At 35.8% G+C, this 13,449-nt stretch overlaps 1 protein-coding gene across 2 annotated transcripts in view; it reads left to right on the forward strand.

Annotated features, from left to right (window-relative positions):
* The window catches only part of LOC120428131 (uncharacterized), a 481,672-nt gene that overhangs the window by 396,084 nt on the left and 72,139 nt on the right, over positions 1-13,449 (forward strand). For both annotated transcript variants that reach the window (XM_052708221.1, XM_052708222.1), the window contains exons 7-9: positions 5,871-5,967; positions 6,304-6,431; positions 8,319-8,461. In XM_052708221.1, the coding sequence (XP_052564181.1) occupies positions 5,871-5,967; positions 6,304-6,431; positions 8,319-8,461 (368 nt within the window). The remainder of the gene's footprint in view (positions 1-5,870; positions 5,968-6,303; positions 6,432-8,318; positions 8,462-13,449) is intronic.

Consider the following 13,449-nt stretch of genomic DNA (forward strand, 5'->3'; position numbering starts at 1 on the left):
TTTGGTTGTACGAGGGTTTTCAGAACCGCGATAAAACCTGTAAGATCAAAAAAGTTATAAGTGAAGTTATGCACCTACTTACTTAATGTGGATTAAGCAAATTGCTTTTTTTTTTTTTTGAAAAGTTTTGTTGGGGGTCTAAATCTACACATAAGTCCGTAAGACATCAAAAATCCAGCTCTTCACGGTTTCCAAGTATAAATCACTGTAAAACGTGTCTTGGTCAAAATCCCACCCCACCTTTATGAAACCTCGAAAAATGAACCCCTGATTCGTGATTCCTTAAAGCAAAGTTTCACAGAAATCGAATAGGGGTTGGACAACTTTTTCCTATTTCGTGTGAGTTGGCGATAGCATAAAACTCTCTTCAAGTACTTTTCCAAACTCTTGATGATGGTTTGAAACTTTTTTGTTTCTGGGGTGGTTTGCTTGAAGATCATGATTTTTTTTAATTTTTTTTTCTTTTTATTATGCAAGTTTGTTGCTAGAATTTATTCTATTCAAAAATATTCAATAAGGTTTCCATTAACGAGATTATTCCCTCAAAATTCCACCAATTTTCACCTCCGTTAATGCGAGCTGAGCCGAGCATTTCGATTTAATAACGATTTCCTTCGATCTTATTACCGGCATCGCTCTCTCTTTCGGCTTGTTGGTCTGAAATGACGAAAAATCCACATTGCCCAATCCGATTCATCCCGGAGAAAATTCCCGGGCAATATTTCAACGCGTTAAAACCCTTCAATCGTCCCGCGCTCATTGCGTGATGGCTTCCAGACCGTCCATCCTGGCCGGGCCGTGATCAATCAATGACGAGCCATTAAATTTATATGACTGTCGTTCGGTTTTTTCCTCTCCCCGCGTATTTCCGCACTTTTATACATTTTTTGTTACTTCCGATTGTCCCGGAACGTGGTTCCTGTTGGTTTGTGTGTGTTTTTTCTGCGAACCGCGAATGTTCCCACCAAAATTCCAGGACATTTCGATGCAGCAAAATGTTTCATCAGTCTCATTTTTTATTCATTTTTATTTTATTTTTGCTGGTTTGGCACGTTTCTGTTTTTGTTTTCATGCGTGCCTTATTTGGCCTCGAACCAATCAGAGGTTTATCGATAAAATATTGGTTTCCTGATTTGAATATTTTACGAGTGAATCATTTCAACATGCGTTCAGCAATCGCTTCTGGTGCGGTTTCCCCGGTACAAACTTTCAACGCAGCGATGCCCTTTTCGGTTGACAATCCGGCGTGGTTGGGTGTGGCGCAAAAAAAAAAATGGCGGGGGATTGAAAGGGCCTCCCCGACAGGACACACCATATATTTTATGACCCCCAACTCTCTTGGAACACGAGGCGTTGTGCCGGCGATTCCGGCTCTGATTATTTCCTGCGTGATTTTGGGTCATTCCAGGTCGAACTGTCAGGAAGTCGTTTGCTCTCTGCGAGATGGCAAAGGTGAAACTCAGTCACAAGCTACGACTCTTTTTCACGATGTTTGATGGGTCGCTCTGGCAGTAAAAATATTTATACGACGAGCCGTTCGATTTTGAGGCAGCGAATTGGCTGACGATGGCACTTGAGCAGGATTGAGGGCAATCATATTATTCATTCATCACTGCACGTTCACCTGTTTGTGCGATTCATTTGTCATGCGGTACTTGCAATATTTATGGATTTGCATAAAATTCGGAATGAATAAGCGCTTGAGGGCATCAATCATCGAAGGCAGCAAGGACTTTTCGATCTGAATATTCAGAGCAACTTTTATTTTCAGCAAGTCTGCTTTTTTGGCAGCATGAAGAAGGACAGAGAATTTTATTTCGATGTTACAGGTTATTTCTTCTAAAAAATCACAGAAAATCGATGGATTCATGTACAAATCAATCTCTCTAGACTCTTAACCAATATTTGACTAACATTTTGTCGTAAGTGCATTTGAGTCAAATTGAGTTAAGAACGCCATTTTGTGCAGCTCACAATGCCTCACCTTTTGACCTTCACAGATCCCCAAAATTCGATTTCAATACTGAGTTATTCAATAAAAACCATTTTTCGTGCATTTTTGTCACTTTTCATCTAAAAGAAATTTCAATCTTGACACACCCTGAAATTTTTTTTGTAATTGTATGCTTTACAACTTTGTACAACATTTTTAAACTCTAAAAACTAACTTAATCCACCTATGTGGTTGATGCCTTCCTCACTTTATACCAACAATGGGTAATATTGGTTTGGACACATATTTCAGCTATTTTTTTAGCTCCAGAAAAATAAGTACACAGATATAACTTAAGTTGTCATCGAGACAGGGTTGCCAGATTTTCAATTATGTGGACTCGTTGGAAAGGTCTCTTGATTATCTAACCAACGATGGGTCGGATGATGGTTCCGGACATCGTTTACATACATTTAAGTGAGATCCGGCTTCAAAAAAGTACATAAATATCACTTAAGTGGTCATAACTCGAGACAGGGTTGCCAGATCTTCGATGTTGTGGACTCTTTGGAAAGGTCTCTCGATTACCTAACCAATGATGGGTCGAATGATGGATCCGGACATCGTTTACATGCATTTAAGTGAGATCCGGCTTCGAAAAAGTACATAAATATCACTTAAGTGGTCATAACTCGAGACAGGGTTGCCAGATCTTCGATGTTGTGGACTCGTTGGAAAGGTATCTTGATTACCTAACCAACGATGGGTCGGATGATGGTTCCGGACATCGTTTACATACATTTAAGTGAGATCCGGCTTCAAAAAAGTACATAAATATCACTTAAGTGGTCATAACTCGAGACAGGGTTGCCAGATCTTCAATATTGTGGACTCGTTGGAAAGGTCTCTTGATTACCTAACCAACGATGGGTTGGATGATGGATCCGGACATCGTTTACATGCATATAATTGAGATCCGGATATATGTGAAAACACATTTTTATACATAACTTTTGAACTACTTATCGAAACTTCAATCAATTCAATAGCGATGTATGGGACCCTAAACCAAGTCGAATGCAACTGGTTCGATCAAAATCGGTTCAGCCAGTGCTGAGAAAACTTGGCAAGATTTTTGAACACATACATACATACACACACACACACAGACATTTGTTCAGTTTTCGATTCTGAGTCGATATGTATATATGAAGGTGGGTCTTCGAGCTTTTAATAAAAAGTTCATTTTTAGAGCAGGATTATAGCCTTACCTCAGTGAGGAAGGCAAAAACAACCCAGCAAAGTTAGGAAAAAACACGAGAATTTTTTGCAACCAATATTTAGATTTTTGAAAAAATCAACATTAATTCAAAAAATCATAACTCGATCACAGATTTTTTGCACATTCTGGAATTTTCCGAAAAAAGGCATTTGATGTCCCCTAAAACACATCACAAAATTGAAAGAAATTATTTTTTTTTTTGCAAATCAAGGTTTAGAGACAAAAAGTGAAATTATCCATTCTTACAACTTTGCCGAAGACACCAAATCGATCAAAAAATTTCTTCAAACTGGACAAACTAATGGTGCAAAATGGCTTCTTTAGGCATACTGAAGGCACCTTAAAAGTTTCAGACGGATTAAAAAAATACAAAAAATAAATTGAATGACCGAAATATCAGAGAATTGGGTACTAAAGCCCTATGTAAATTTTTATGTACAACGGTAAAAAACACGATTAAAAACCATTTCTGATCACTTTTTTTCATTTTAATGCAAATTTTTTTTTGGCTAGACAACATTTTTTCGATGGATCAACTATGGTCTCCTTGGAACGAACTGTCAAGTAGGAGCTTTTCTGTCAAGAAGGACCGCGAGGCTAATTTTTTAAAATTGATTTAAAAATCCATTTTAAACTCTTTGTGGTCGTACAAAGGGTCATTGTACTCAGAATAATAAGCTTTATCGCTGTAAACTATAATATCAGCAATCTAAGCTTCATTTTAGGACCCAATTGCTTTACTAAATCCACCATAAGGGGGTTGGCACCTTCCTCACATTCATATAGTGTATAAGGTTGTGAATATTTTTTACTAGAACAGAATTTTTTATTTTCTTATTTGAACAACTCCTCAATATTTGGGGACGATTTTTCGAAAAATTCCAAACTTTGAAGGCCTGTACCGAGCTCCACACAGCTAAAAAAGTAGTAATCCAGCTGCGTGTAAAAGACCTGGGTGTGAAATAAATATTTCATTATTTTATGCAATTTTATGTGATTTTACACCCTGAAATATGTAGCCCATCAGTATGGGAAACCTACTTGACCGAAATGTCAAGCTCATATATGCATTTATCCATTCAGCTTTACATCGGTCTGATGGCCGAGTGGGCTAAGGCGCCAGTCCTTACTGTTGGTGATGGGTTTGAATCCCGTCGAATGCAACTTTTTTTGTGTGTTGCAAAAATTGTACATGAAGTGTGTAATATTAAGTGTTTATTTTGACGAAGGTGATGTGCATGCTTTTGCATGCGATTTTACCATCGGATTTTTTGCTGTGCAGGGTGATCCAAATTTCAATGTTATATATACCAAAAGATGCGCTGGCCTACACGCCAATGATGTTGAAAATAAACGCTTCAATGCCTCAAAATGCCTCAAAAAGTGACATTTTTGAAAAAAAATCTTTTTTAACGGGTTCAATCCCATTTAATATCGAAGGGCGGAGCGCCAGCTCCTGTTACGTCCAATCATGCTCAAACTTTGGATTTGGGCTTAGTATGCCCACCGGAACAAACCCTTGAATGCCCACCAAAAAGTCATTTTTGTTACACTCTAATATATACCCTATGCGGGGTAACCGATTTTTGAAAAAGAAAAAAAGTACAACCAAAAGACTTAATATTTACATGCGATTGCTGATGTTTTCGGATTGTTAGTGAAATGAAGACTCAGATTATTTTATTTTGTTGGTAGATTGGTCGGCAAAATTGTCATAAGTTTCCCCTGGGAGGAACCTTCCATATGGACACCGGTCATTCCAGGTTGTCAAAATAGGTTTTTATGTGTCCAGTTTAAAAAAAAAACATGAATTTGGATACCCCATATTGCCACAACTCGTATGGGGCCACCCATAAACCACGTGGACACTTTAGGGGAGGGGAGAGTGCCCATGATCCATACAAAAAAGAACTTTAAGAAAGTTTGAGAACTTAAAGACACTACTATCTTGAACCCTTGGCAACAATGCCTACCGTACACAGCAAATTCTGATGTTCGTTTTCAGTTAATATTTACTGAAATCTGCACTACTGAAATTTTCAGTTAGTTTTTCGCTGAACATCTGTTAAAATTTGTATGGAGCTGTCAAAGTTTGCTGATATTTAGGCAAGTTTTCATTTACTGAAAATTTCAGTAGTGCAGATTTCAGTAAATTCAACTGAATTCAGTAATGAGAAATTGGTGTGTAGGTAAATCTCCAAAATAACCTAGCAACAGTTTCTGTCTTTTTTCCCCAAAGGAAAATTAATTTCAGCCCAGCCATCTCCACCGTTCCATGAACGAATCTCAAAGGGTCGTAAATTGTACCTTTTTTCACACACGCATATTTCTTTACGGGGGATGAGCAAAACACAAGCCAAAAAAAAAACAATCGTAGCTGACACTTTGCGTTCGAGAGACACAATTTGCTAAAAGCATGAAGAAAATGAAAAGAAACCCGACTGCCATCTGGTGCGGGGTGTGCTTAACAGCCATGTGTGTCGTCTTTTTCCGGTGTCACATTGTATGGGTGAGGGAAAATTAATACCGTAGAAATTCGCATGGACCATTTAGATTTTCCCCTATTTTCTTTCAAGAGGTTTCTCCGAGACCGAGGGAAAAGGCGGTTGAATCTCGAATCTTTCAATAAAAAGTTAAACCCCTTTCTTTCCACAGGATACACCGGCAAAAACTGCCAGTTCGAGTCGGACCCGTGCAATCCGTCCCAGTGTCTAAACGGAGGCACCTGCGTAGGCAATTCGACCCACTTCAGGTAAGCTCTCTAGTTCTACTGCAACGAAGTAGAATGCGGTTTTGAGCTGAAACACCTACGTCGTGGTCCGGTGGTGGTTCCACTGATGAGCGCTAAATTCGATTGGCTCTAATCCAACCTTGATGAGATCTCGATTACGGGCGGACCACACGATATCCGGAGGGGGTCCCTTCCATAAACTACGTGTTTTTAAATTATTATTATTTGATCAATTTTGATCAGTTTGTGAAGATTTTTTCAAACCATTCCTCGACCTTAAGCAAATCGTGTAGTTTATGGACGGCCCCTTCTGACGCCATCTGACCGACATGATTTCCTTCTGGTTTGCACTTGCAGATGTGACTGCACCTCGGGCTACACCGGACCGCTCTGTCAACATAACCTCAACGAGTGTGAGTCGTCACCGTGCGTGCACGGCATCTGCGTCGACCAGGAGGACGGATTCCGGTGCTTCTGCCAGCCAGGTGAGTTTTGGAATAGAGATTTCCGTCAGTGGGACGGCGTGATGAAACTGATATTACAATTGTTGGGTTTAAAAAAAGACTCAAAATTGCACTGGCAAAATTTGGTTATGCATTTCTAAGAACTCATATGATATTTTACAGCATTTTCGAAACACCACAAACTTGCAATTCGTAGTGCTCTATTTTTAAGTTTTCATTTTCCTAGAATAACTGATTGGCTAGCAATTGCAGTCAATGAAGCCAACAGCATTGAACCAAACACGCTCATCAAACAGGCCTCCAGTGCACTATCATATCAAATTCTGTGCGTTCACCGGATTTTGCCCCTCCCACCATAAATCAGGGTTTGTGTGACTGCGTCTGAGTCTAACTCAATTTTGGGTTCCTGATGGATAATAAATTGCTCTAAAACACGACTCCGATGCGCACTAACAAGTTTGATGTAGTGGCATTAGTTGTTTAGTTGAATTTTTGTCCGATCTGTTTTTGCTTCGATGTAGACTGTGGCTCTCCATACTAAAAGAGAAACAAAGAAATACAAAAATACAAAAATACAAAAATACAAAAATACAAAAATACAAAAATACAAAAATACAAAAATACAAAAATACAAAAATACAAAAATACAAAAATACAAAAATACAAAAATACAAAAATACAAAAATACAAAAATACAAAAATACAAAAATACAAAAATACAAAAATACAAAAATACAAAATACAAAAATACAAAAATACAAAAATACAAAAATACAAAAATACAAAAATACAAAAATACAAAAATACAAAAATACAAAAATACAAAAATACAAAAATACAAAAATACAAAAATACAAAAATACAAAAATACAAAAATACAAAAATACAAAAATACAAAAATACAAAAATACAAAAATACAAAAATACAAAAATACAAAAATACAAAAATACAAAAATACAAAAATACAAAAATACAAAAATACAAAAATACAAAAATACAAAAATACAAAAATACAAAAATACAAAAATACAAAAATACAAAAATACAAAAATACAAAAATACAAAAATACAAAAATACAAAAATACAAAAATACAAAAATACAAAAATACAAAAATACAAAAATACAAAAATACAAAAATACAAAAATACAAAAATACAAAAATACAAAAATACAAAAATACAAAAATACAAAAATACAAAAATACAAAAATACAAAAATACAAAAATACAAAAATACAAAAATACAAAAATACAAAAATACAAAAATACAAAAATACAAAAATACAAAAATACAAAAATACAAAAATACAAAAATACAAAAATACAAAAATACAAAAATACAAAAATACAAAAATACAAAAATACAAAAATACAAAAATACAAAAATACAAAAATACAAAAATTCAAAAATACAAAAATACAAAAATACAAAAATACAAAAATAAATTTTAATGTTATCTCAAATAGTTCCACAAACCCCACTGTGCCTGATAGTTTTGCACTTCCCAATCTGCATACTATTTCCGTACCGCCGTGGGCAGTAATATGATCCGCGGACTCGGCGCCACTCAGCCGGCAAAATTTATTGAATTTGTCATGCATTAGCGGCCATCACCGCCGAGTGGGGCTTCGCTTCCAGAGCGTTCCGTAGCCAAGTCTGGACTTCAACGGCAATGTACATCATCGTTTCCGCGGATCAGCGAACCAAATTCAATCCTGATGGACTTCCATGATGGAACCACCCACCCTTAATAGGGAATTTCTGCAAATTTCCTGGTCCAAGGTACCGATGATGGGTTGTTTAAATAGAGTTTCCTCATGTTCCAACAGGTGCATTTTCTGAGCCCTAAGCTCACATAGGCAGTAATTATTGATTGACGTTGCTCCTTTTCTCTTGAAATTGCAGGCTTTTCCGGCGAGCTGTGCAACTTTGAGTACAACGAGTGCGAGTCGAACCCGTGCATCAACGGGGGCCAGTGCATCGACAACATCGGCGGCTTCTCGTGCAAGTGCACCCGCGGCTACACCGGCAAGCGGTGCCACATTAAGGTGAGTGGAAATTTTGTGATGGGTTTTACCTTTTAGGCTTTCAAATGAAGGATTGATGTTTCGTTTAGTTTGATTGGATATTACAGAGATATTTTTTTAAAAGTTTAAAATTAATCATTGCAAAAACGTGATTCAGTTTTGTGGGTCATTCTGTACCAACTCACACGAAAGCTACTACACGAAAATAAATGTTGTCCCTGATTACGAATCCGAGTTCCGTTTTTTGACATCTCGTGACGAAGGGGCTGTACGATCCCTTCAATTTTTGAGCAGGCGAAAAAAGACATATTTTTTCAATAATTTGCTGCCTGAAAAGGAGATGAGATGGAAATTATGTGCCAGAGGGACTTTTATGTAACTTTGACGCTCGATTTGATGGCGTACACATAATTCTGAGAAACGTTTTTTTCTTCGAATAAAATGCATAGAAGTTTCAAAAATTCTGACATTTTTCGTTACAAGACTGTAAAATTTTTTGTGACGTGTCATTTTAAAGGAAATTTATTGTACTTTTTGAATCATAATCCAGAAGGATAATTTTTTAATTAAGGAAAAAAAATCATTTAAAAATTTCGTAATTTTTGTAACTTTGCAGGATTACTACAGAGAAGACGGTTACGTCAATAAATTGGAAAGCATGATTACGATATTTTTTTCAGCGAATTCGGACACAATAAAAATAAAAAGGAACAAACGTTAGACGCGTATGCAATAAAATAATATGATATTTAGTAACAGAATAACTTCGATGAACTCAGCCAACGGCTTGCCTTCCGATCTACGATTATTAACGGAAGGACTGATATTGTCATTGCTAGCGAGAAAACAAACGGCCAAAGAACACGATCGATCTTGCGAAGCAACCGCGCAGGCCCGTTGCCCTCAATCGATATTTCAGGCTGCAACTAATTGAAAAACACATCTTTTTGCAAGTGTTCGAAAATAGAAGGGGTCGTACCTCACCTTCGTCATGAGATATCAAAAAAAAATGAGCTCTAACCCGTGATCAGGGACAACAGTTATCCCTTAGGACAGAGTTTCACGCAAATGGAAGAATGGTTGGGGCAAGTTTTTCCGATTTCGTGTGAGTTGGCAAAAAATTACCCTAATTCTTTTCGATACAAGGGCTGAAATTCTTATTACTTTTCAGCATTGTACCAAAAAACTAACTCGACTAATTATTTAATTGAAAGAGCGATTTTCAGAATCACAAAACTTGTTTTTTTAGAACACAACTTAACGTGCTGAAAAAAATATTTTGTAACTTGGTGCATAAACTAGTATTTCGACTTTTTTCAAAGCTATTCAAAAATCATAATTTTTTCGATAAAACGGCAACACTGCCACTTTGTGTCAAAGCTCAAAAGATGGAATTTTTGTCATCTTAAACATTTTCAAAGATCAGGGGGTTGTTAAAATATAAAAATATCAGCTCTCAGCAACTACAATTATCCCGCCTGAATATACATGCCTCAAATACAATTGCTCTTCTCTCCTTATTGAAACTCTCAGCGCCGAACATAGCCGAACACGTTTTCGTTTTTACACACTCACTGTTGACATTTTCCTTTTCTCTCTCATTCCGGCTTCCACGATCATCCTACCGCAACAGTGCCGCCAGAACTTTTTTTAGTGAGAAAAGTGCTATTTGAACAGTATTTTTTTTCTACATGCTAATTTTTTGTGAATTTTGGCATAGCGTGGCGTACTTTAAGGACGAAGTCTTGTCTCATTAAAATATCTTTGATCCGGCCTCCAAAAGTGTTTTAGTGACACTTAAGCGGCTCTAACTTTTGATTGGGTTGTCAGATCTTCCATCTTTTAGGCTTTTGAAAGGTGGGAAAAGTTATCCTACAGATGGTTATCCCGGGAATAATTTATAGCGCTATGGCGGCCATCTTTATGGCATGCGGGATAACTTGTCATGGTTATCCCAGGAACAATTTTTAAGAGAGATTCCAAAACTAAAAAAAAACGAACAATAATTGTTCGTTTTTTTTTTAATTATTAACATTACCTGGACATGTTTCTTGGCAAAATTTATTGCCCTACATTCCTGGAGTATGAAAATTTGGATGAAAATGAAAAAAATTCCAGGAATATTGTAACATCAAATATTTTAATTCAAATATTTAATAAAATTAAAAATCCTTCTGGGGTGGGACTCTGGGTCATTTCCTGGACATGTATTTAGGCAAAACTTGTTGCCCTACATTCCTTGAGTATAAAAATACAACTTGGCATAAGGCCATGTGGAGGAAAAAAAATCCAGAAATATTTGAACTTCAAATATTTTAATTCAAATATTCCATAAATTTGAAAATCCATCTAGGATGGGACTCTGGGTCATTTTCTGGACATGTATTTAGGCAAAAGTTGTTGCCCTACATTCTTTGAGTATAAAAATACAACTTGGCATAAGGCCATGTGGAGGAAAAAAAATCCAGAAATATTTGAACTTCAAATATTTTTATTCAAATATTCCATAAATTTGAAAATCCTTCTAGGATGGGACTCTGGGTCATTTCCTGGACATGTATTTAGGCAAAAGTTGTTGCCCTACATTCCTTGAGCATAAAAATACAACTTGGCATGAGGCCATGTGGAGGAAAAAAAAATCCAGAAATATTCGAACTTCAAATATTTTAATTCAAATATTCCATAAATTTGAAAATCCCTCTAGGATGGGACTCTGGGTCATTTCCTGGACATGTATTTAGGCAAAAGTTGTTGCCCTACATTCCTTGAGCATAAAAATACAACTTGGCATGAGGCCATGTGGAGGAAAAAAAATCCAGAAATATTTAAACTTCAAATATTTTAATTCAAATATTCCATAAATTTGAAAATCCTTCTAGGATGGGACTCTGGGTCATTTCCTGGACATGTATTTAAGCAAAACTTGTTTTCATTGCTCAAGGAATGTAGGGCAACAAGTTTTGCCTAAAAACATGTCCAGGAAATGACCCAGAGTCCCATCCTAGATGGATTTTCAAATTTATGGAATATTTGAATTAAAATATTAGAAGTTCAAATTTTTCTGGATTTTTTTCCTCCACATGGCCTTATGCCAAGTTGTATTTTTATACTCAAGGAATGTAGGGCAACAAGTTTTGCCTAAATACATGTCCAGGAAATGACCCAGAGTCCCATCCTAGATGGATTTTCAAATTTATGGAATATTTGAATTAAAATATTTGAAGTTCAAATATTTTTGGATTTTTTTTCCTCCACATGGCCTCATGCCAAGTTGTATTTTTATACTCAAGGAATGTAGGGCAACAAGTTTTGCCTAAATACATGTCCAGGAAATGACCCAGAGTCCCATCCTAGAAGGATTTTTAATTTTATTAAATATTTGAATTAAAATATTTGATGTTACAATATTCCTGGATTTTTTTTCATTTACATCCAAATTTTCATACTCCAGGAATGTAGGGCAATAAATTTTGAAAAGAAACATGTCCAGGTAATGTTAATTGTTCGTTTTTTTAAGTTTTGGAATCTCTCTTAAAAATTGTTCCTGGGATAACCATGACAAGTTATCCCGCATGCCATAAAGATGGCCGCCATAGCGCTATAAATTATTCCCGGGATAACCATCTGTAGGATAACTTTTCCCACCTCTTTTGAAAAGGTCTTTTAAATACCAGTCTTAAAATGTATAACATAACGGATTTTCAACGGCCAAACAAAACATTTCTTATTTACAGTATGTAAAAAAAAGTATTTTCACCCCTTGGGCACTATGCACATTTTGTGATGAAACATGTAAACAATTTAAAATTTTACAGAAACCTAGTACTACGTTTTGTTCAGAAACTCATGCCAAACATTTTGTTGCATAAAGCTCATGAAAAGATGATTTATATTAAAAGTTATATAACAAATACTTTTACATAAATCAAAAGAGGTGCAAAAAAAGTTTGTACACCTTTCGAAAAATTAACATAAATAAAGTTATTTGTTGACAAATCACCATAAATCCAGTCTCCCAACTCCAAATAGGCATCCTTGACTGATTAAAAAAGTAATTTAGATTGAATATGAAGTTCACTAATTACTTAGTATAAAAGTTTATATAACTCTGAAAATTCTATATAAAACTTATCGAAACTTATTTTTGCAAACTTTCAATTCAACTAAATGTCAATATATTACCAAAGAATTGCTATATAAACATTTTGGAGTGGGTATAACACCGTTTTGGGGGTCTTTGTATCGATAGAATAGATTTTTCGTTGGAATTTCGTACCAACCCGGAATTACGTCGTCGGAAAATCCGCCGGCATCCAAACCAGTCCACGATTTACAAGTCAACTTATGTGGCATCGGAAATGGCATAAAATTTCCGATCTTTTGATACCCAGACATCTAGGTTTCCTATAAAACCCACGTTTTTAAATACCTAGGTAAAAACGTTATCGTTTCGTTTGAGCAATCTGCCAAAAATGTATGGACTTTCGTTATTTTTGTTCTCGTGGATTAAACTTACTTTTTTGTAATAGTATTTGTTATATTACTTTTAATATAAATCATCTTTTCATGAGCTTTTTGTAACAAAATATTTGGAATGAGTTTCTGAACAAAACGCAGTAGGTTTATGTAAAATTTTAAATTGTTTACATGTTTCATCACAAACTAACATACTGTAAGTCTAAAAGTTTTCAGATCTGACAAGATATAACGTTTTAGTGATATTTGTGCTTTTAAAAAGCTGGATTTCACCTATCTATACAGCACTGCCCACCATTGAAAAAACGGCTAATATCCACTTTTAGCAAAAACGAGATATTGGCACCAGGTGGTAGAGGATGTTCCAACGCATCTTCTGGAACTTGAAATTCACTGAAATAGTGTTTAGACTTGGCTGCCGATGCGAAAAACCAAACGGCTAATATGCCACTCTTATGGGAAATTGCCTTGACGGAGATTTTGTGACAAACACTAAAACGCGTTTTTCTCGGAATACTTGATTTGGCATAATA

Source organism: Culex pipiens, chromosome 2, assembly GCF_016801865.2.
Source record: "Culex pipiens pallens isolate TS chromosome 2, TS_CPP_V2, whole genome shotgun sequence".
Taxonomy (NCBI): domain Eukaryota; kingdom Metazoa; phylum Arthropoda; class Insecta; order Diptera; family Culicidae; genus Culex; species Culex pipiens.